Below are 26,084 nucleotides of genomic sequence, written 5' to 3' on the forward strand. Positions count from 1 at the left end.
CCTGGTTTGTTCTTCTGCACCATTCGCCGTTAGCTTCTTCTATACCACCAATAACTATTCTCAAGATTATCCTCTCCCAAATCTCTAGCTTTTTCCTTCTTTCTGAACGCTCTATTGGTGTTAAACTAGTTTGAAAAACTTCCTTCTATCATGACTTTACTGACTGTATTAGTTAGCGCCATTTTAACAACTAATCGTATCAGTTTTTCTTGTACTCCTAGGCATCTCATTTCTTTGTGTAATCCGTTTCGTAAGATCTCAAGATTGTTTGAAATCATTAGGCATAAATACAAGCCTAAATAGATTTTCTTGATAAGTATTATTTGGTAAAAATTTTAACATAAAAATTTGATCGATTTTTGTTCTTTCCTGTCTGAGTCAAGTCTTCTTCTTCTTCTTAAAGTTCCGCTCCTATCGGAGATTGGAAATCATTCTGGCAATTATAATTTTGTTGGTTACGCACCGCAATAGTTCAATTGAGCTGCACCCAGACCATTCACGGAGATTGCGTAGCCACGAGATTTTACGTCTTCCTACGCTTCTTCTGCCTTTAATTTTGCCCTGCATTATATTCCTTAATAGTTCGTATTTTTCACCTCTCATGATGTGCCCCAAGTATTCCAACTTCCTGATTTTTATGGAATTTAAAACTTCGCATTGTTTTCCTAGTTGTTCGAGCACTTGTGCTTTTGTTTTACGATCTGTCCAAGATATTTTCAGAATACGTCTATAACACCACATTTCGAATGCTTCCAGGTTTTTAATGTTGGATTGTTTTAGTGTCCATGCCTCAACCCCATACAAAAGGGTGAAGAAAATGTAACAACGAAGCATTCTTATCCGGAGCGTTTTATTGATATTGCGATTACAGAAAAGTTTCCTCATTCTGTTAAAAATGGATCGTGCAATTTCAATGCGGCATCTTATTTCTTTTGTCTGATCAGTATCTTCTGTGCCATGCTCCAAGGTATTTGTACGAAGATATTTGCTCAATTTCTGTATTATCCAGTACTAGTCTAACTCTGATGTTTTGTGCTTTTGTAAATACCATGAACTAGGTTTTCTTCAAATTTATTTTTAGTCCATAATCGTTGCAATGTATATTTAGTTGTTGAGAAAGGTGTTGCAATCCTTCCAGTGTTCCCGCTAAAAGTACGGTATCGTCAGCATATCTTCTATTATTAAGTGGCTCACCGTTTATTATTAGGCCCTCATTGACTTCGGCCAACGCTAATTCTGAGATGGCTTCACTATATAAATTAAATAACAATGATGATAAAATACACCCTTGGCGCACCCCACGACTAATCTGGATATCCTCAGTCAGTTCATTTTCAACTGGTCAAGTCAAGTCTGGTATTCTCCTATTATCTCTGTTTAGTAAGGTTTTAATAATTGTATTTCAAATTATTTTTGTTAATACCGTATATATTACTTCTAATAGTGCGATTCTTCTGTAATTGCACATACAGTTTTATCACATTTCTTGTAAGGTTGAGCTAACTTTCTACCTTCTTCTATAAGTTGAGCTAACTTTTGCTGTAGTATATCTCCTCTTACTTTTAATATTTCTGCTGACCCTACGCTATCTCCAGTACTTTTATAACTCTTCAGGTCTCTTATTACTACTATTATCTCCATTTCTGTCGGTCTGCATTTATCTATGTATTCGATTCTTTTCTGTAGTGGCCCTACTTCTCTTCTCAAGTTCTGATTTCCATGCCTCATTCTCATTAATAATTATTGCTCGTTGTTTTCCTCCCTCACATTTTGTTCATCATTTCTTCATATTTTCCCATAAGTTTTTCCATCCTTCTAGTCATAACTGCATTTGTATCTTTGTCTATTTCATTTTTCTGTGGTGTTCCCTTTGTTTTTGTTATTCTTTCAAAACTGCACTCTTGCTCTAATTTCTTCCGTTTATTTTCTTTGTCGGTTTCTATCTCGCTTCCTGTTTCAAGTTTATGTACACTCATTGTAGTTTAAATGCCCATTTCTTTATTTACTTGGTTTTTATTATTACTTTATTATTTATTGAATTTATTCACTTCTTTTGGATTGAAGACATTGAATATATTGAAGACCGAGGGATTTTTATAAGCAGCGAGATTTTTATGACTTAATATATCAAGACATTTTATGACTCTATTAAAAGAACTGACGTTTTTAGAAATATTTATAGTATTATCGAGATCAAATTGTTTAGGTTTTCTATAAAAGCTTATGAATAACGTCTAAAGAACAAATGTTTGGAGGTTGTGAAGCAAGAGAGAAAAAGTATTTATAGTAAATAAATAAAAATATGTAGATTATAAAGGTGAAAAATCGGGTCTGTTTAAAAAAGTAGTAGTAAAAATATGTTTAAAATATGCATGTAAAAATTATGATCAAAGATAACATATTTTATATCAATATCACGCCAAAGTAAAATTCAAGGTAACTCCGCCAGTATCTAGCTAAAATCGCTGAGCTATCGAGGAAATTAGATTAAAATATCAAATAACTGTAGGCCCGGAAATTGATTTCGATAAAGATTTTTTACAGTAACTAACTAATTAGTCGTTCTTGCGAACTCTAACTGTTTACTCGTTTCGAATCTTCTCAAAAACAAGTGAAAAAATGTCTGAAGGTGACGTAGTTAATACTTCAGAAGAAGTCCAAGAGGTATGTGAAACTTTCAGTTTATGTTATTCTAGAGTTTAGAGATTGTTTGTGGAGATACCTTACTGTAGTTAGCCAAAAATTGGCCAAAAATGAAAACAGTTTTTGCTGTATATTCTATGTAGAGGTTTCAAGTGCTTGCTGGATCCAGCATCCAGCAATCCAGCTGGATCCAGCGCTTTTTTTACATGCTGAATCCAGCAAACCGTGCTGCATCCAGCAGTGCGGATCCGCAAAAGGGTCAAATTCGAAATAAGTTACTTAATGTCTCCATTAGCCTCTTTATTCAAAGTCTTGAGTCGGTAACTTGCTATTCTATAGCGGTAGCAGTAGCTCGGTATGCTGGAAAGTTTCTACACCCTAAAAGTTTGTATTGATAAAGCTTTGATAGACGTTGATTCTGCAATACTATTCTCTGCTGGCTAGTGGTCAATAATCAATGAGTTGATTTCCATTCTTTAGCCAGTGAAACTGGCTGTAGAAGCTCTTTGCAGAAGAGAGTCCACTTTGATAACGGCCGACACAACCATGAAATTTGCCTTAGACAAAGTAGATAATCATAACTGTAGCCTTATTGCGGATCCATCTGAAGCATTACGCAACATAATCGTGGAACGGCGCATCTGTGAAATTACAGGTAGAGAGGGTTATTCACTCTATTTTGACCCCCCTGTAAAATGCTTTATTTACAGAATTAGAAAAAAATTTGAAATACAAAAGTTATTCGATTTTTAATTTATGATTTGTTGACATATATATCGTACTAGTGACGTCATCCATTTGGGCGTGATGACGTAATCGACTATTTTTTTTAAATGGAAATAGGGGTCGAATTCCAGCTCACTTGAAAAGTTATTCAATTCCCTATTCAGTAATATAAACATTAACATAATTAATTATTATACAGAGCGTCCAAAAAAATTTAATTAAATTAATTGACACAAAAATAAGAATGTATGTAATTTATTTAATACAAAATACATTCTACTGCTGTCAGAAAACCGAAATAAATGTTTATTGAACAAATAAACATTACTTTTCACTTAAATTTAATGTTCAAGCTGCCACCCATCTGCCTCTTGGCAGTTTGAACATTGAATTTAAGCAAAAGTCAATGTTTATTTGTGCAATAAACTTTTATTTCTGTTTTTTTAACAGCAGTAAAATGTATTTTAAATTAAATAACTTACATACATTCTTCTTTTTGAGTCAATTAATTCAATTCGAAAAAAAATTTTTGGACACACTGTATAATTAATCACGATATTGTTTATATTACTGAATAGGGAATTGAATAACCTTTCAAATGAGCTAGCACTCGACCCCTAATCCCATTTAAAAAAAGAATGTGTGTGTACTTTGTACGCACGTAAGAAGATATTCTTCTATTATATAGGTAATTTAAACGAAGTAAATATACTTAACAGGTTATTTGTATTTTATTTAAAAATTAAACTAACTTTCTTATCTACCACTTTCAAAATTTTTTTATTAAAATAACGAAAAATAAAAAAAAGTATGAATCGTCCAGGATTAGAACCCGCGACCTTCCGTGTGCTTCCGTTCTCTGTCCCACCGCTCTGCCAACTACGCCATCGAGCCACTTGAATTGACACGTAAGTTTCGGATATAATTACACAACACGGCGACAAACTGTAAAAATGTTATGCCTACATATTTTATTATTTTACTACAGGGAAACACAAATCCAAAAACACAAGAATTATAATAAATAATACATTTCCTAAAACCACCAATATATTCTTTTAATGACTTATTTGCACGGTTACAGATACACACATACCTATCTTGAAAGATTAGCAATGAACTACACACTGTCAGAACTACATACTGTCAGTGTGCGCAGGCGCCTGGTTCATGTACAGTTTTACCCTCAATCGATTCGCCGCTAAAGAAGAATATCATCAAAAATAGTCGATTACGTCATCACGCCCAAATGGATGACGTCACGAGTACGATATATATGTCAAAAAATCCTAATTTAAAAATAGAATAATTTTTTATTTTAAATTTTTTTCTAATTCTGTAAATAAAGCAGTTTACAGGGGGGTCAAAATATAGTGAATAACCCTGTAAATTAGTGTACTTACAAAATCCAAAAAATTATGACGTAGGACTCAACAATCCTGGTTATTTCCCCATCCCGAAAAAGAACGCAATGCGACAGGAGTTGAAAAATTTATTGAGTCGTATAAATAAAGAAGTGATTGTGGAACCAGTGCAAGAGGATATAATGGAAGAAAATGGGCCAACTAATCCGGAGCTCGTGCATTTTAATTTGGAAAAAGAACTTGAGATTGAATTGAAACGAGAAAGAGAAAACTTTTATAACAAAAAAAACTGGTTCTCTTAAAGATTACTAAAGACTTTGGAAAAGGAAATTGCTGTTTATGAGATAGAAGATAGAAGTAGGTGAGAGTAGCGTCATAGATAAAATATGTTTTTTAAGGTCTCACTTTCAAAAAACTAAATAATTCATGTTTCGGTTTAGGAATTTAGAATACAGATAAAAAAAACATTAAAATCTTGGATTTTGCTGGATTCGCGCTAGACCCAGCTGGATTTAGGCCAATCTTGCAAAAATCCAGTTGGATTGAAAATGCTGCTGATCCCTAATTCTATGTTATACTGTTACTATAAACTCAAGTTTTATAACCGCTAATTCAATACATTTATTAAAACAAAAGGTTGATATCGAGCACCTAGTTTATTAAATCTTGCCCAAATATACTTTCGCTCCCACAGCATCATCAGGAGCATTTCGTCAAATTAGGAAGGTATCCTATTAGAATGTGACAATTGTTTGATTGGAGTGATGGCAAATTTACAAGTAACATTTAACACACACATTTTAAATAAATTATAAATACCGGTACTACATTTATATGTCATACATAGAGAAACAATGTTCCTCCAATGTTCAAATTATTGTTCCTTAATATCTGATATACAAATGTAGTACCGGCATTTATAACTTATTTAAATTGTTTTGTCATTTGTGCGGTGGGTGTTAAATTTTACTTGTTTAGATTTGCCATCACTCCAATCAAGCAAATGTCACATTCTAATAGGATACCTTCCTGATTTAAGGAAATGCCCCTGATGATGCTCTAGGAGTGAAAGTTTACTTGGGCAAGATTTAATTAAATAGGTGCTAGATACCTGCCTTTTATTTCAATAAATTTCATACATTCGAGCATTTAACTTTCTCTTAACTTAATTCCATAAATAGCACAAATTACTTGGCGCGTTTAAAGTTTCAACGCAAACCTGGATTGGTATCTATCTATTTTTGCGCTGCCAAAAGTTTTACGGACTATTCAGTTAGTAAAGCTTAGCAAGCTTAGCAAGTTTCGATGCATTTTTCATTTAAATATTTATCTTCTTCAAGTGCCATCTCCGCGACGGAGGTCGGCGATCATCATAGCTATTCGGACTTTAGAGAGGTCTGCTTTGAAAAGTTTATTTTATGTACAACCATACCATTTTCTAAGGTTGGGCAGCCACGATATTCTGCGTCTCCCTATGCTTCTTTTCACTTTCCCTGCATAATCAATAATTGGAGCACGTGTAATATGTCAGAGATAGTCTAATTTTCTTGTTTGGATGGTATCTAAGATTAACATTTGTTTATTCTCTTTCTCAGAATCTCTTTGTTTGTGACGTGTTCTGTCTACGATATTTTTAGAATCCAGAAGGAAAAAGTTTTTCTGTAGTTGGCTGTATACCATATAATACAAAAAAAAGAATGTGTGTGTACTTTGTATGCACGTAAGAAGTTATTCTTCTATTATATAATTTCAAAGAAATAAATATACTTAACAGGTTACAAGGGCGGATCCAGAACCGATTTTCGGGAGGGGCCATGAACTATTTTTGGGGAGGAGGTAAAGGGGGGTCTGAGGGTAATTTTTAAAAATTAGGGTTATAATTTGAGGGTGAGTTGAGGGTGAGTTTTATGGCACTTTTCACACACTTTTGAATGCCATAAAGGTATTCAAAACTGATCGGCGGTCGTTTCGTCAAATAAGGCAGAGTAATACTTTGCACTTTGAACCTGATTCATTATTTGTTCAATTATTTCTTCACCACTACATGTTATAAATTGATTTTAACTGGTGCTACTAATGTATGTTGTTCGGGAAGATGCCGTGAATAGGTGTTGTTTAAGAGTCTTATCTCCTGATGCGATTTTAAACCTTAACAATTCCCCTCATTGCTAGGTCCAGCAATATCTTCCAGAAGCAGAAGGCCATTATCACAGTGGTCTCTTAGAGGAATATTTTGTCGACCTAAGAACATTATAGACTCTACTGTTGGTCGTAGTCTTTCTCTATTTTCTTGTATCTGTTTAGACCTCTGCATGATTGTCTTTTAGTGACTGACTTTTGCGGGTTGCGATAACTTTGTAGAAAATCCAGCCCAACCTGAGCTCACTCCTTGTGGTATGATGTTTTCATGGGTTTGTACAGCTCCGTCTTTGTCCATGAGTTTGACGAAAGATGTGCGAAAGTACCAACCAACTTCTTTGTTCTAAATGCTGGTGACCCAAGTAACGCCTCATTTTTTTATTCTTTGTGTGTACAGAATATACAGGGTGTTTGGTAAAGAATGGGCCATAGCTTAACCCCAGGTTCCTGAGGTTAAAATAGGCCGATTTAAGCTAACTTACCTTAGTACAAAGTTTACAATAACCGAGATACAGAGTGTCAAATTTAAACTTTTTTTTTATTTATTATTGAATATATCCTGACAGCTATGAGATACCAACATGAAATTTGGTATGTGGGGGTTTTTTGGGTCGATAAAACTAAATTCCCTACCAAAAATTATGTATTGCCCAGATGGCGCCACATACGCCTTTCAGCACTCATTTATTACGTTCAATTTTTTTATCCCTCACTCTGTATAATTTTGACATTAAAATTTTTATTCTCCTATTAGTTTTACTTATAGAAGGTATACTTCTTTCATCTCCCTAAACTCAACTGTTTTCGAGATAAACTCATTTTAAATCTACGATACACCATCATTTTTAGCATAATATCATTGTAGTTACACCCGAAAAATAACTTAAAACCATAAAATTATCCAAAAATGTATCGCAAATTTCCTCAAATGGAATTTGCGATGCAATGACATAAATTTAAGAACTGGCACAATTATTATGGTTTTAAGTTATTTTTCGGGTGGAACTACAATTTATGCTAAAAATGACGGTGTATCGCAGATTTAAAATGCGTTTATCTCGAAAACGGTTGAGTTTAGGGAGATGAAAGAAGTATACCTTTTTTAAGTAAAACTAAAAAGAGAATACAAATTTGAATGTCAAAATTATACAGAGTGAGGGATAAAAAAATTGAACGTAATAAAAGAGTGCTGAAAGGCGTATGTAGCGCACTCTGGGCAATACATAATTTTTGGTATGGAATTTAGTTTTCTCGGCCCAAAAAACCCCCACATACCAAGTTTTGATGTTGTTATCTCATACCTGTCAGGAAATATTCAATTATAAATTAAAAAAAAATTGTAAATTTGACACCCTGTATCTCGGTTATTATAAACTTTGTACTAAGATAAGTTAGCTTAAATCGGGCTATTTTAACCTCAGGAAGCTGAGGTTAAGTTATCGCCCATTCTTTACCAAACACCCTGTATAAATTGATACGATTTTGATGGGTGCCAAGGTCGTTCTAACAATTTGCATTTTGTAAAATTATTATTATTATTTTGATTTACAAAACATCCTATATCACTCTTGAAGCTTCCGTTACTGCGTTTCGTCAATTCTAATCCAGGGGTCGTATGTATATTTACGTTTTGTACATCTTGTGTTTGAAACTACAAACATTTGAATGACATATTATATTCAAATTTATATTTTTTTAAATTCTCGGGAGGGGCCATGGCCCCCATGGCCCCTCCCTGGATCCGCCCTTGACAGGTTATTTGTATTTTATTTAAATATTAAACTAACTTTCTTACCTACCACTTTTAAATTTTTTTTATTAAAACGACACCAAAAATTAAAAAAACAATATGAATCGTCCGGGATTTGAACCCGGGACCTCTCGATATCCGGTTCACACGCTCTACCACTGAGCTATTTCCCTTTGCTTTGACAGGTTACAAGATTTCTCATACATACTGACAAATTTAATAGACCAAGTGAAGTCTACAAAAATACTTTAAATATACTTACTATTATTATAAATTATCTTATTCCCGAGGAAGACAAATCCAAAGACACAAAAATTATAATAAATAATACATTTACTAAAAACACTAATATATCCTTTTAATGACTTATTTGCGCTGACAGCGCTGATACATACATATCTTGAAAGATTAGCAACGAACTACATACTGTCTGTGTGCTCATTCGCCCGGCATTTATAAAATTTCCCTCTCGATCGTAAAGAAGTATAACTTCAAAAACGAAAAAAATCATTTATAAAAGGTATATATTTAAAATCCCTAAAAAGGGCTATATCACAGAACTAGTTTTCGATTGGTTGACCAATCATCATCAGTGCTTACCTAAAATGAATTTAACCTGATAAAATGATTTTAAAATTTTGACTACTATACGGTTAAGAAAAGTTGTAGGTTATACTCACGTGATGTAACATGCTAACCACCAAAATATATTATTACAAAAATATGTGGGTAAAAACCATTTAAAAGTAATCCGTCAAGGAAACATTGAAGAAATATGCGAACTTAGGCATGGATGTTTAAAATATTCCATGTAATACGCTGTAGGTACCATCTGAGCTCTGATTCGACTTGTTCACATGATGACAGTATGGTGGCAAGTGACGATGAAATGAATGGGGACTTCTGAACGATGACATGACAAAAGTGACAGTTCCACAGGAAAATTTAACCTGTCATATTTGAAGACCATGGTGTACAGCTTGGTAAATTAAGAAATGTAACAACACTCACTTCCACTGTGAAAAATAATTAATCAATTAAAATTAAAATAAACTGGATATTGTAGTTATAAAAATGTATTCACGTATATTGTAAATGAAGTTGGTAGGCAAACCACATTACACAAATTATTTTTGTTCGAAAACTGAAATCAGTAATAAAATCCTATTGTCAATAGACCCAGGATTTAGAAAATCAATTTTGTGTTGATATAAAGTTATCGAATATATTTAACCTATTGTTTTTTTTTTCTGTTTTTGTTTTCATTTGGTTAAGAGTTGGACCACCATCTCCATATAGCTATTTCAGCATCTATGCATCCTCAGTGAAGCTATGCAGTCACAACTCTAATCCAAATATTAACAACCCTGCCTATTTAAGGAAAAATAAAAAATAGATACGGATAGAAAATAGAAAATGGATAATAGGGAAAATAGGCTTTTCGTCTTCCTCGTATTACGAGAGATGTCGCTGTTTTGCGTCTCAAAAAGGTGGAATCATTGCATCGCGATGTTTTCCCTTAAATAGGCAGGGTTGTTGATATTTGGTCTAGAGTTGTAACTGCATAGCTCCACTGAGGATGCATAAATGCAGAAATAGCTATATGGAGATGGTGTTCCAACTCTGAGCCAAATGAAAACAAAAACTGCCTTTATCTTTTTTAATCTCGTGACGTTGAATAAACTATTTCCATATCAAATATCGCTTTAGGTCCGGAAATTGATTTTGATAAAGATTTTATTATAGTTGAATAGTTTAGTACAGTAAACTACTTAATTACCCGTTATGGCGAACTCGAGCTCGTTTCGAATGTTTTCAAAAACCAGGGTAAAAATGCCTGAATTTGAATTAGAAAATGCATTAATGACAGAAGAAATCCAATCGGTATGTAAATTTCCGTTGATATTATTCCATAGTTTACAGATTATTTGTGGAGATAACTCACTATACTAGTGGTATACTTGAATATCTTGGGTTATGTTATAAGACATGATAAACATCGTATATTTCAAGTTCATTAATAGACCAGGAAGGATCTGTTTTTAGGTGGATGTGAGAGGTGGCATTCGGATTTTTGCGGATAAAGTTAGGTGATAACTTCGTTAATAATAATTGACTTATGCTCCTTCTCAAATATGCCCGGAACATTAATAAAAAAAATAAAATTTTTAAAAATTTTAAAAAATTTCGATTTTTTTCTATTTTTTTTGCTTATAACTTTAAAACGATTCAACGATTCACTTTGGAACAAAGTCGTATAGGAATAAAACAAAGATAATTAAATTTTCTATCAGATACGATTGGTTCAAAATGTCTTAATTTAACACCCTTGCTGCAAAATAACAATAAATATAAAATAAGAGGGCAAAACCAGCCTGTCCTTATTCAATGTTTTTCCATCATTTAGGTTACACTTGGTACCTTCCTAATTCGCTTAGAAAATTTATGTAATGTGCTAAAACCGTCCACCAAATTTCATTAAAATTGACTTACTAGATTTTGCAGAATAATTTTGCAATCTAAACTTTAAAAAATAAAAAAATTTTAAAATCTTTCACAACAAAAACATTCAAAAATATACAAAAATTTGTCAATTTTTTTACATATAAAGAAGCACTCCACCTATCTAATGCACTTTATAGAACTGAAATCGGATTATTTAAGCAGCCTCAGCAATGTTTTAAAGTTATAAACAAGTCTTTGGCTTATAAACAAATTAGTGCTGTGTCCAGGAGGGGATACTACGGGCTTATTTATTTAGATGGACTTACCCAAGTTTTTTTATGTATTTTGACCCGTAGGACACGAATTTTTTGAGTAACAGTTGATCCGGATGTCGATAAGATTGTTATAAACAAAGAACTTGAGAAATTACATAACATCGATTTTTCGCAAAATAAAACATTTTTTTGTATTTCTTGGGTAATTCTAAGCAAAAAATGTTCTTACAAGTTTTTTTCGTAGGATGCATAGTTTTCGAGATAAACGCGGTGGAACATTCAAAAAATCGAAAAATTGCAATTTTTGAACAAGAATAACTTTTGATTAAAAAATAAAATAGCAATTCTGCTGCCAGCATTTGAAAGTTTAAGTCAAATTATACCGGTTTCAATTATTTGCATTGCTAAAAATTAATTTTTTTATTATTAAACAAAGCTATTTGTTTTTAAGCCAAAAAATTGTATATAATTTTAAAACATTGCTGAGGCCCCTTAAATAATCCGATTTTAATTCTCTAAAGTGTATTAGATAGGTAGAGCACCTCTTTATATGTAACAAAATTAGCCAACTTCTTAATGGTCTACTTTTTGTTTGATTTTAAAAAAATTGAACTTATTTAAAAACATTTGCATTGCAAATTTATTATGCAAAATCTATTAGGCCGATTTTAACCTTCGGATGACCAAGCGGGGGAATTGTGACCCCAGCGTATGTTTTTCTTTAATAAATTCAAAAGTATTTCCAATTTTTAACTCATTATTTTTTATTTGACTTTAATATCATTCTAGATATCCTCATATTTTGAAATAAAAAAAATTCCCTATATTTTACGAATAAAAAATATATTCTGAAGTTGATGTTTAGTAAAATACCGACTATTATGTGTAATTCCAAGTAGTTTTACGCTAATGACGTCGACTTTGCAAAGTAACAAGACACTTACTCAACATACATACTACACATGACACTAATACTCATGTTGTGACTGGCTGAATGACATAAAGTCCATGCCATAAAAAAAAGCTGCATTTTTTTGTTAATTGTCATTTTTAACATTTTTGACCTGGGGTCATTTTCCCCCCCTTGGTCATCCGTGTAACAAAAAAAGGTTGGTCATCGGAAGGTTAATGAAATTTGGTAGACCATTTAAGTAAGTTATAATAATTTTCTAAGCGAATTACAAAGGTTCTAAGTGCCACCAAAGTGGTTAAGAAACATTGAATAACAACATGAGTATTTTGCCCCCTTATTTTGTATTTATTGCTATATTGCAAAAAAGGTAATACCTTTAGACATTTTTGACCAATCGTATATAATACAAAATTCAATTATATTTATTTTATTTCTGTACGACTTTGTTCCAAAACGAACCGTTTTAAAGTTATAAGCAAAGAAAGCAGAAAAAAATCAATGTTTTTCGAAATTTTTTAAATATTTTAATTTTTTTATTAATGTTCCGGGCATATTTCAGAAGGAGCATAAGTTAATTTTTATTACTGAAGGTGTCACCTAACTTTATCTGCAAAATTCTGAATGCCACCTCGCACATCCAAAAATAGACGTTTTTTACAGATTAGTCCTGGTCTATGAAGCATTTCAATATTTTTATACACGTTTTCATTTTTACAATTTTTGAAATTTGTACCCCATGTTATGTTACTGGCCATTTCACAAGAATATTCAATACTTCGTTATTAAGTATAAAATCCACTGACATTACTCTATCACTCCTCCTTAAATTTTCTGCTAGGTTATGTGTCATTTCACTATCCGCAAGTATACCAATTCTTCATTATAACTCCATTTTTAGAGTTATTATTCCGAATATACCACAATTGGTATCCTTTATCTAGTAAGTTCTTTCGCTCTTTGTCCTTTCCACCTGGTCTCTTGAATGCAAGCATTTTCAGTTGATATTATTCCATAGTTTAGAGATTATTTGTTGATATAACTAACTATATAGTCCTGTCGCCAGGGGGGGTACAACGGCCTCCTTTATTCAGATGGACTTACCCAAGTTTTTTTATGTATTTTGTTCCGTAGAACACGAATTTTTTGGGTAACAGGTGATCCGGATGTCGATAAGATTGTTATAAACAAAGAACTTGAGGACTTATATAACAGCGAATTCTCGCAAAACAAAACATTTTTTTGTATTTTTTGGGTCATTTTAAGCAAAAAATATTCCTACAAGTTTTTTCGTAGAATGCATAGTTTTAGAGATAACTGCGGTTAAACTTTCAAAAAATCAAAAAATGGCAAATTTTGAACCCGAATAACTTTTGTTTAAAAAATAAAGTAGCAATTCTGCTTACCGCATTTGAAAGTTTAGGTCAAATTATATCGATTTGGATTATTTGCATTGCTAAAAATTAATTTTTTTATTGTTAAACAAAGCTATAAAAACATGGTGTTTCCCGTGCCTAATACATGCGTTTTAACGCATGCTACGTAGAAATTTCCTCGCTTGCACTTGTAGCTACTCTACCTACTCGTTCGATTTTAAATGAGAAATCATTGAAAACATCACTCACGCACTAGGTGTTTCTAGCTTTGTTTAACAATAAACTAATAAATTTTTAGCAATGCAAGTAATCAAAACCGATATAATTTGACTTGAACTTTCAAATGCGGTAAGCAGAATTGTTATTTTATTTTTTAATCAAAAGTTATTCGGGTTCAAAAATTGCAATTTTTCGATTTTTTGAAAGTTTAACCCCGTTTATCTCGAAAACTATGCATCATACGAAAAAACTTGTCGAAACATTTTTTGCTCAGAATGACCCAAAAAATACAAAAAGATGTTTTGTTTTGCGAGAAATCGCTGTTATGTAATTACTCAAGTTCTTTGTCTATAACAATCTTATCGACATCCGGATCAACTGTTACCCAAAAAATTCGTATTCTACGGGTCAAAATATATAAAGAAACTTGGGTAAATCCATCTGAATTAAGGAGGCCGTTGAACCCCCCCTGGCGACAGGACTAATACTAGTGATATACTTTTCGGCCATATTATGAGATATAATAAATATCGTATACTTCAACTGATACCACAGGGTAAAATAGAGAGCAAACGTGGACCCGGAAGAAGAAGGTACTCATTTCTGTATTATGACTGTCTTGTATGCACTACTATGCATGGCTTGTAACAGAATTACTTAAATATGCTTTTAGACTACTTTAAAAGATATTTTAGAAAGTTAAATAATAAATAAATTTTTTTTTGCAGAATCAAGAAGTTGTAGAAGAATCTATCGCTCCAGTCAAGGTAGGTGCTTGTTCAAATTACTCTTTGGGATAACTTTTAAATACCAGGAAAATCAATAAACTACTGTCGTAAAATAAACCTAAAAAAAAAACAAAATTAATGGTCATCAGTAAACGTCATTACACACAACCGTCAGAGTATGGACATACATAGTAAATCAGGACATACAAAGAATAAAGGGATTTACATAACTACTTGGGATGCCGGCTAAACGATAAATGGGATCATCATGACGTAGTCAAAATTAGAATCCAAATAGCCAAAACTACGTCATCCAAAATGAGACACTATTCTGCAAAAGAGTCCTACATCTGACTATTCGATCTTCTTCTTAAGGTGCCGAGACCGCTTGTCGATCGTTGGCTCTCATGTTGCTTAACATATTAACAATCCTTGTCTTATTTACAGCCGCACGAAATAGTTCAGTGCTAGTTTTCTCAAATCATTGGCGTAGGTTTTTAAGCCAAGAAGTTGCACGGCGGCCCACCCTCCTTTTTCCCATTATTTTACCTTGCATGACAAGGTGAAGTATGTCATATTTTTCTGGGTGACGCATTATATGACCAAAGTATTCCAATTTGCGCCTTTGAACCGTGTTCACTACTTCTCAGCTTTTATTCAAACGTTGCAAAACCCTTTGGTTTGTGACTCTTTCTACCCAACAGATCTTCAGAATATGGCGGTAGACCCATATCTCAAATGCTTCTAGGTTTTTTAAAAGCGATTCTGTCAGGGTCCATGTTTCAACCCCGTAAAGTAATACTGGGAATATATAACATCGAACCATTCTTATGCGAAGTTTCAAATTTAGATCATGACTGCACAGGATTTTCTTAAATTTCATAAAATTATTTCTTGCTTTGGCAATTCTACTTTTTATTTCTGTACTAGGGTTCCAGCTTCCATTAATATGAGTACCCAGATATACAAGACTACTTACTCGTTCAATTGAGTCATTACCGATTGTTACGTTATAGTTATTTTTTTTTACAGCTGTTATGGCGTTGAGTTTGAGTCCATATATCGCGCAGAATGCCACCATTCGGTTCAATAACGCTTGAAGATGTTCAATAGATCCTGTCAATAACAAGGTGTCATCTGCGTTTCTTATATTGTTCATAAGCATACCATTAATGCGTATTCCCTCTTTTGCGTTTTCAAACACTTCATTTAAGATTGTTTCAGCGTAAAGATTAAACAACCTTGGTGACAATATACAGCCTTGTCGAACTCCACGCTTGATTTTTATTTCTTCAGAGCACTGACTCCCAACCCTAACACATGCAGCCTGGCCCCAATACAAATTTGCGATTATTCTAATCTCCCTACCGTCCAGACCGGTAGTTTTGAGAATATGTAGCATTTTTTTGTGGCGAACTTTATCAAAGGCCTTTTCAAAATCAATCGCGCACATGAAAACGTCATGATTTACATCTCTGCATCTTTGAATTAAAACTTGGGTTGCGAATAGTGCATCACGCATTCCAAGGCCACAGCGAATACCGAATTGGGTACTTGAGATTCTTTCCTCAATTTTTCTATAATATGTTCTTTGATGAATTATTCTGAGAAACGTTTTCAATACATGACTCATTAGGCTGATGGTGCGATAGTCGCTGCATTTTGTGGCTCTGTGTTTTTTTGGTAGTACAACAAATGAGGATTAAGCCAATCTTTAGGAATTTTTCCGCTTTCGTAGATTAAGTTGAATAATTTCGTAAGTATCTTAATGCCCTCGGTACCTAAAAGCTTTAGTGCTTCTACTTAAATCCCATCTGGTCCGATCGCCTTGCCGTTTTTTGCGTTCTTTATAGCGTATTGCACGCCTTCCTTAGTTATTGGAAGACCGCTTATGTCATTTAGCGTTTCTAGTTCGCTTCTTTTATCATCGAATATTTCCTTTATATATTCTCTCCATCGTATTAGTTGACCTTCGATATCGATTATCGAAGGTCAACTAATATAATCGATAGCGAAGGCCGATTGCATCCCACTAAACTAATGATATGTAGCGTCTACACTGTTGTACCGGGTGTCCCAATAAGAATGGCGTTCGGCCATATCTCAGGAACCGTTTATAGTACAGCTTTGGGAAAAAGAATTTTATAAGAAAAGTTGCCTCTAGAAAAGCAAGGAAATTATTTTCATAATTGTAAGTCCACCGCTAGAGGGCGTAATTGAATATCAAAAATTAAAAAATCGAAATTTTTACAAAATTTGCCTAATGAAAGGGCATTGGAAATCCGATTATCGTATTCTTCATAAAATTCTGCGCATATTTTATTTTACAAGTTTAAGTCTATCTGTGCAAATAAGAGGTGGGGGTGAGTGGGAACCTTGTTATGAAAAAATCGCTGTAAGTCCGGTTCTGCTTAAGAAATTTTTGTAAACTTGATCTTGTTGAAAACAGCGCTTTTTCGTCAATGTAATAGTTATAATTTGGAAACAGCCTATTACGTAATATGCCGGCTAGGAGGCGCTATTTATTTTCTTTTTAGAAATCTAGTTTTCTTTGGAAAATATTGAATACAAGTATATATTTTTTTCCTGTAATACAAAATTAGGCCAAATTAGCAACAGAATACCGAAAACCGCATGTCTATACCTTTTTTCTATCTCGAGATATCTTAAGAAACGTGTAAATTTTAAACATAACTGTTGCTGTCACAAAAGTGAAAATATATAGAAGCAAGTAGTGTGCTATTGAAAAAAAAGAAACATTTTCCAGATGTCACCGTATATAATAAATCAAAACAAAATATGAAAAACTCTACTACTGGGGTGACGTCTTTGGGGATATTTCATTGCATATATTTTAGCCGCAACAGCTGCATTTCTTATGCATTCAAAGAATGTGGCTATCATATCAAATGCTTGTTAGTTTGTAAGAATCATCTTGAGTTTCACTCTGTATAAATTTTATATAAAATTTAATAGAAACAAACCATCAACGAACAAATTTTTATGTTTTACTGATTTGACACATAACTTGACACATGATGACTTCTTGAAGTTAATACTTCTAATAGTTCTATTTTTTTCCATAGCACACTACTTGTTTCCACTTTGACTTCCTTAATTAGTTTACCGGTGACAATAACAGTTATGTATTTATCTTAGTTGGGAATAGGATAATTGATATTAAAATATAATGAAATTAAAATTAAAAATTTGTGTAGAAAATCTGACCTTTTTACATTTTCTACGATTCATCGAGAGAAAAGCAAATGCGCGGAGGAACCAATTCATAAAAATTTACATATGAACGCTATTTTTTTGGTATTATTTTAAGTATTAAAATTAGAGTAACATTTAAATAAAAATAAAATTAAACTGTTTAAAATATATTTATTTCGTTAAAATCATAATAATAGAAGTATAACTTCTTACTCGCGTACAAAGCACACACTCTTTTTTTGTTATATTTTATAGTGTTGTTTGTGTTATTGTTGTTTTGATTTATTATATACGGTGACATTTGGACAATGTTCCTTTGTTTTTTTCCATAGCACACTACGTGCTTCTATATATTTCCACTTATATGACAGCAACCGTTATGTTTAAAATTTACACGTTTCTTAAGGTATCTCGAGATAGAAAAAAGGTATCGACATGCGGTTTTCGGTATTGTGTTGCTAATTTGGTCTAATTTTGTAATACAGGAAAAAAAGTACATACTTGCATATAATATTTTCCAAATAAAACTAGATTTCTAAAAAAAATAAATAGCGCCTTCTAGCCGGCATATTACGTAATAGGCTGTTTCCAAATTATAACTGTTACATTGACGAAAAAGATCTGATTTCAACAAGACCAAGTTTGTAAAAATCGATTAAGCAGAACCGGACTTACAGCGATTTTTTCATAACAAGGTTCCCACTCACCCCCACCTCTTATTTGCACACGTAGACTTAAACTTGTGAAATAAAATATGCACAGAATTGTATGAAGAATACGACGATTGGATTTCCAGTGCCCTTTCATTAGGCAAATTTCGATTTTTTAATTTTTGATATTCAATTTCGCCCACTAGCGGTGGACTTACAATTATGAAAATAATTTCCAGGCTTTTCTAGGGGCAACTTTTGTTATAAAATTTTTTTTCCCAAAGCTGTAGTATAAACGGTTCCTGAGATATGGCCGAGAGCCATTCTTATTGGGACACCCGGTACGTAGGTAAAGGATGGCGATTAAAGCAAGAACTATGTCATTGGGTTTGACATGTTTTTGTACCGTCGGTTATTAAAAATAACTCGGATCTTCTTCTTCTTCTTTTGGAATCTGTCTGGCTATGGCCTTCTGTTCAGATATTGTCTTATATTCATGGTTTTTGGTTCGTCTTCCATGTCATCCTACCATCTCGTCTTGGGCCTTCCTTTTTTCCGCCTTCCCACCGGCTTCCACTTTAACATCTTCTTTGTCGTTTCCGTGTCTTCTTGTAGCTGAACATATCCCAGTCATGACAGTCTTTGAATTTTCACAAATCTTAAAATGCCATACCCTTCATTCAGTTCATTAACCTCGTCTTTTCTTCTGATTCTCCATGCACCGTCTTCCTCTTGCACCGGGTCATATAGTTTTCTCAGTATCTTTCTATCGAATGTCCTGAGTTGGGCTTTATCTTTTTTCGTCATTACCCAGGTTTCACAACCATAGGTTACTACGGGTCTAATCAAAGTTCTGTAGATAATCATCTTGGTTCTTTTGTTTAATAATTTCGATGTCATCAATCTTTTATTAGCATAGTATGTATGATTTCCACTGGATATACATGCATTAATTTCGCTACTTACGGAATTCTTCTGATTGATTTCTGTGCCCAGATATGTAAAGGCATTCACACGTTCAATAGTATAGTTGTCTATTGCTGTATTACTTTCATTCTCACGTGTTTTTTTGATGGTCATGTACTTAGTTTTTGTTTCGTTTATTTTATGCCCTTATTTTTGTACTTCAGGATCAATTTCCTTGAACTTTTCACCTCGGATCTACAGAGTATCAAATAATCGGGTGTTGGAAAAATGTATAAAGATAAAGAGATATTGACTACAGTAAAGCGAAGAAAGTAGCTCCTAGGCTATTGATAATGTTCAAAATAAGAGAGCTAAAAAGAACTACAACGTTAACAGGATTTTATTATCTCAAATGGTCAATGGATCTCTAAATTTGAAAAAACCGCTGAGTGCTACCATTTAAATGGGTGCGTTTTTGAGAAAGGGGTGAATTAGTCCCTAGGCACAGGGTGCATTAGGGTAAGTTCTATGCAATTTTGGTACAAACATGTCTACACAAAAATTGTTCCAGATTAAATTTACTATCGAAACGTCACCTCTTAAAGTCAAAAATATTTTATTTTACAAAAATATATTCAAAAGAAATGCAAGGAAAAAACACGAAAGGCGGCAATTTTGTTTTTTTCCCCATAACCTTTTTCCACGGGGATATAGGTATAGGTATTGCTTTAGTGAAAAATAACTTCTATTCTTCATCTTTAAAATAAAGTTTGGTAAAAGTCTCTGGGATTTATAGTTTCTGAAATAGGATTTTTCAAAGTTCGCCGCTCACATCATTTTTGGGACATTTTCCCCATTATTTCGGAAACATTGTTCTGTAACTTTTTTCTACGCATTTCTAGGTATATGCAATGGTACATTTAGTAGAAAGAGAAGTCAATTATCTTTAAAATGGTCTATTGTATAAGGTTACACGACTCTTTATAAGCAAGCTATGCTTTTTCAAGGTTTTATACTTTTAATAATTTTTGATATTTTTAATGATTATTTTTTAAATTTCTCATTGTGAATATTTTCCTTGTAAATTTAGGTATGTACATTGTAAAGCTTGTTTTCTTTACTTTAAAATGGTGTATTGCAAAAAATTCTAGGACTATTTTAAACAAGATCTTCGTAGGATATCCAAGGGTATCCGTAATTAGAGAAAAATTTTTTTTTTTTATTTTTTTCAATTAGAAGAATATAATTGCATATTATAACATAATTTGTAATTCCAAATAACTTTTCTTAATAACACTTTTCGATATTGTGAAATATAAAGGTACTTTACTCTTGAGCGAAATTCATATTTTTTAATATACCTCGTACTCTATTGAAACAATTTTACATCTGATGATTGCATCTTAGGTTCTAGACTATGCAGAGCATTTTATAAACAATATTTTTTTTATAAAGTTAATAATAAAAAAGTTTTCCATGTGGTTTCAACTTAGTAGGACCTCTTGCATGTGTATATGTCACATTTTGAAAAAGCATATCTTGTTTAAAAATAGCCCTAGAATTTTTTACGATACACCATTTTAAAGTAAAGAAAATAAGCTTTCTTTTTTATTGTACAATGTATATTATACCTAAATATACCATAAAAACGTTATAATAAGAAATTTAGAAACAATCGTAAAATTTGTCAAAAATCAATAAAAGTATAAAACTTTGAACAACCACATCTTGCTTAAAAATAGCCATACAGCCTTCTATAGGAGATCATTTTAAGGGTAATTAATTTTCTTCCTATTAAATGTAACAATGCATATACCTAAAGCTACGTAGAAAAAAGTTACAGAACAATGTTTGAAAAGTAACAAGCAAAATGGGATAAAAATGTGGCGAACTTTGAAAAATCATATTTCAGAAAATATAAATCATAGAGACTTCTACCAAACGCCATTTTAAAGAGAAAGGATGGAATATTTTTTTCTGTGAAGCAATGCCTATACCCACATCCCCGTGGGGCAAAAAACAAAATTGCTATCATTTGTGTTTTTTTCTTGCTTTTCTTTTGAATATATTTTTATAAAAAAAAATATTTTTGACTTTAAAAGGTGATGTCTCGATAGTAAATTTGACCTGGAACAATTTTCCTGTAGACATGTTTGTACCAAAAGTGTATAGAACTCACCCTAATTCGCCCTGTGCCTAGGGACTAATTCACCCCTTTCTCAAAAACGCACCCCTTTAAAGCACTCCAAGGGTTTTTATTATTTAGAGGTCCATTGACCATATGAAACAATAAAACCCCGTTAACGTTGTAGTTCCTTTCCAAAATACATAATCAATAGCCTATTATTTTGGCTGCCATATCTTTAGAAGCTCTAATTACCATTTTCTGCAGTTGATCCTTCAAGAAAAGATCGAAGAAAGACAAGCCATCGGATGAAAGAAGTTTCTTGGCTGCTGGACTTACAAAAATAGGAAAGTCAGCATGATCATATGATTAGTACAGGACACAGAAAAAATTCAGCCGACAGCTGCCAACTTCCGATAAGCAGAAGGCACATGAAGATGAAGAAATGAAACATAATAATAATGATAGGGAATGGCGAAACGCTATGAAAAATAATCAGAGGAACTAAATGTGAACTCGTATTACGATCTTGTAAGGGCTACAATATCACGGCTAAAATATTTCCTTCTACACTTCAGCAGAATTTAAAAGTCGTTAACATTACCTGCCAGAACTATTTATAGAACATGTATCTCTAAATTCACCATTTCTCCTCACTCCACAGTTTTAATCCATTAAACTGCAGCTGATTAACAGATTTGACTGTATACATGAAAAATGATTGTAGATACTCATTGAGTTACCAATGAAAGCTATACATATTATGTTATGGAATGGCAGTGATTATTACCATATATTATTGAAGATAATTACGTGAATAATTAGACAATTGATATTATCTTCATAATGGGCCTGGGGTAATAGGTCGACCAATATGCTCCGCCCTATTCACCTACTTAATATTCCTAGATTTATTTTAACAAATGGTTGCCCGTACGTAATAACAAATGACATATTAAAAAAGTATTCAAAATTAAATATTTTGTTTACATCAGATTAGCCACAGTTGATTGGAATATCAAGTTTTTACCTAAAAACATTTGACCTTTCGATTACCGCTCCGGAAAATGTTTTCAAAAAAGATTAAACGCGGGTTGACATTACTATTAGTGAATAACGGGTGGCTCACGCTTACGTATTGGCTCACGCTTACGTATTTTGCCCGTGCTATTGTTAGATATTTTATTATCTATTTTCAAACTCGAGCAGTACATTTGTAATTATGCAATGCATAGATACAGATGTACTGCTCGAATTTGAAAATAGATAATAAAATATCTAACAATAGCACGGGAAAAATACGTAAGCGTGAGCAACATTCGTTATTCACTAGTAATGTCAATCCGCATTATTAAAAAAATTTTGTGTAAATAGTGTATAATCGCCAAGGTGTTGACGAGGTTATATCTTATCAAAATTGGGGTTGATATACTGGGCCCTGGTGTTGTAGGTAACAATCATGCTTTTGCTAAACATGATCTGAAAGTCGATGTTTTATACCCTATGGCCTATGGTATATAAAATTCTGGTTACTGTTACGAAATGTAAATTTGTACTTGTTTTCTATTCTTTTTAATTTTTCTGATAAACCCTTTACATATGGTATTGTTGTCATGCTTGAGTCCCTGCTGGATTGCTTGTGGTATTGTGTTTTTTCTTCTATATTGTCGAATTCCTTATTTAAACTTTAACAAATATTTTTAAGTAAACATGTAATTGATATTACAATTATTAACTGTGGCTGATCCCATATAAACACAATATTTAACTTAGACGTACCACAAGAAAACTGTTTCAGAACCTTATTAAGTATTTAAAAGTTATTCCAAATTACACTGAAGATACATTTTTCATTTTTAAAAATACAAAACAAACTTTTAAAGGTGGAAATTAGTATTTGTTCTAATAACGCTTGTGCAGAATTGCTTTCACTCCTATCTGCAGATTACAGATATAAGAAGCAAGAAACCACTGTTTAAGAATGGAATAAATTTATTTTTTAATTAAAAAATCAGTAATTTTAGTATTAGTATTCAAAAACGTTAGTTGAAGTTCAAAATTAAAATAGATATACTTTTTAATTAACTAAGTAATCTGAACTTCGAAGAAAAGTAAATAGGCCTGGATCCCGCGTACCAAAAAAGTTGATTAACGGCAAGCTGAAAATTTGTTAATAGTTTATCAGTATATAGTCCGACAAACTTCGATGTATGGAAACACTGGAACAGGGGAAGTTTTAATTGTGAAACACGTTAAAAATTTGAAACGTCAGACTACGAAAACGTCACATGTATTTTGTCGGATAGAACTTCCAATTGATTTGTTACCCTTTCATTAACACTAGAAGCACCAGAGCAGTCATTTTGACTGGTTTCTATTTTTGACCCTCTGTATTACTACTTATCCATAGTTATTCTAGAAACTTAAAAATTTAGGACTTTGCTACATCTATTTAAGGATTACAAGTTCTCTTTTGCAGGTAGGTACTTAGTGTAATTACTTGTTGAATATGTTGATGTCCGACGACCTAGAAAACGCTGACGACCTAGAAAAAATGCGGTCCTTATTACGGAGGAGAAGTACCAGATCTAAGCGATGATCAACAGATAAATTTGCACTTGCGTCGGCAATATGGAACTTATTTATAGAGAATTGTATATTTTGCTACACCTACAACTGGCTAAAATATTATCGACGAACAGCTTTTCCCACAAAGGCAAGATGTCACTTTACCCAGTACATGGCGTATAAACCCAATAAGTTTGGAATCAAATTCTGGCTTACAGCTAATGTCTAGTCCAAATATTTATTGCACGGATTTCCTTATCTACGGAAAGATGAACAACAACCAGACAATCAACTTCTAGGGGAACATGTAATTAGCCGTCTAATGGGCCCATTTATGAATAAGGGAAGAAATGTCACGATACACAAAAAGTATCACGAAAGCAGGCTACCAGCAGTATTTGAACTATAAACCGAGCAAGAAAGGATATTCCTCCGTCAATAAAAAACGAAAAGATGAAATTATACAAATCAAAAATTTTCATACACAAAGACTTGAGCCAACCAGGGAAACCAGATGTACCAGAGAAAAATGACCAAAATTGTTCTAGCGCTAAATTGTCTATCTTCTTCTTCTTCTTAAGGTACCGAGACCGCTTGTCGATCGTTGGCTCTCATGTTGTGCAGCATATTAACAATCATTGTCTTATTTACAGCCGCACGAAATAGTTCAGTGCTAGTTTTCCCAAACCATTGGCGTAGGTTTTTAAGCCAAGAAGTTGTACGGCGGCCCACACTTCTTTTTCCCATTATTTTACCTTGCATGACAAGGTGAAGTATGTCATATTTTTCTGGGTGACGCATTATATGACCAAAGTATTCCAATTTGCGCCTTTTAACCGTGTTCACTACTTCGCAACTTTTATTCAAACGTTGCAAAACCCTTTCGTTTGTGACTCTTTCTACCCAACTGATCTTCAGAATACGGCGGTAGACCCACATTTCAAATGCTTCTAGGTTTTTTAAAAGCGATTCTGTCAGTGTCCATGCTTCAACCCCGTAAAGTAGTACTGGGAATATATAACATCGGACCATTCTTATGCGAAGTTCCAAATTTAGATCATGACTGCACAGGATTTTCTTAAATTTCATAAAACTTGTTCTTGCTTGTCTATACTCAAACAATATTGAAATAGGCATAGACAAAAAGGAGAAACCTAAAACCATTACCTACTACAACCATACAAAATACGGAGTAGACGTTGTAGATCATATGTCCATACAGTGCTCAACCAAATCAGCTTCAAGAAGATGGCCGTTGCAGGCTTTTTTAAATATTTTAGATATGGTAGGAATACATGCTTGGATTCTGTATAAGAAAGTTACTGGTTGTCAAATATCTGGGCAAACTTTCCTACTTCATTTAGCAGAAGAATTGCGACAAGATCATCTGACTAAGGGCAGGACAATATCAACGGAAACAAATCAGAGATACAACACCTCAATCAAATAATAAACGTAGGCATTGACAAAAGCTACAATAGAAGTATGGCATCCTATGACCCATAATGCAAGGAGGGGTAGATAAAAGAAGAAGTATAGGAAGAAGACAAATTTCATGGCTGAGGTTTGGATGCAGCTCAAAACAACTATTCAGAGCTACTGACTCAAAAATTAAAATAGCTATGATGATTGCCAACCTCCGTAACAGAGATAGCACCTGAAGAAGAAGAAGAAGTGTAAAACTGGGAACTAAAACTAAAATAAAACATGAGAAAGTCATATACCTACCTATGTAAAAAATTTGTGTGTAGGTCTTGTACAAGCAAAATTTAAAAATTTTGTTACTACATAAATTGTGCTTATATAATTAAATAATTTATTTAAATTAACTAAGTGTCTTTTGTTAGTAGGTATTAACTCAATATAGGTTTTTTTTCAATTAAAAAACGATACGAAAACGACTGGCGATAGAAAATTCTAATACCTGTCATCTTGACCGCTCCGGTGCTTCTAGTTATGCAAAAATGATGGTGCTTCTAGTGTTAAACTCTCATGCAAACATCAGACTGCTATCTACCACCAACATAATTCCTGTCATTTAACA

At 33.0% G+C, this 26,084-nt stretch overlaps 1 protein-coding gene across 5 annotated transcripts in view; it reads left to right on the forward strand.

Annotated features, from left to right (window-relative positions):
- The first annotated feature begins 2,531 nt into the window (after window positions 1–2,531).
- The window catches only part of LOC114327866 (uncharacterized), an 88,663-nt gene continuing 65,110 nt past the window's right edge, over window positions 2,532–26,084 (forward strand). For all 5 annotated transcript variants that reach the window (XR_007698212.1, XM_028276578.2, XM_050651319.1 and 2 more), the window contains exons 1-2: window positions 2,532–2,664; window positions 14,576–14,614. Coding sequence is in view for 4 of the 5 variants with exons in the window: in XM_028276578.2 (XP_028132379.2) it covers window positions 2,620–2,664; window positions 14,576–14,614 (84 nt within the window). In the remaining variant the exon portion in view is untranslated. The remainder of the gene's footprint in view (window positions 2,665–14,575; window positions 14,615–26,084) is intronic.

The sequence above is a fragment of the Diabrotica virgifera genome, chromosome 5 (genome assembly GCF_917563875.1).
Source record: "Diabrotica virgifera virgifera chromosome 5, PGI_DIABVI_V3a".
Taxonomy (NCBI): Eukaryota; Metazoa; Arthropoda; class Insecta; order Coleoptera; family Chrysomelidae; genus Diabrotica; species Diabrotica virgifera.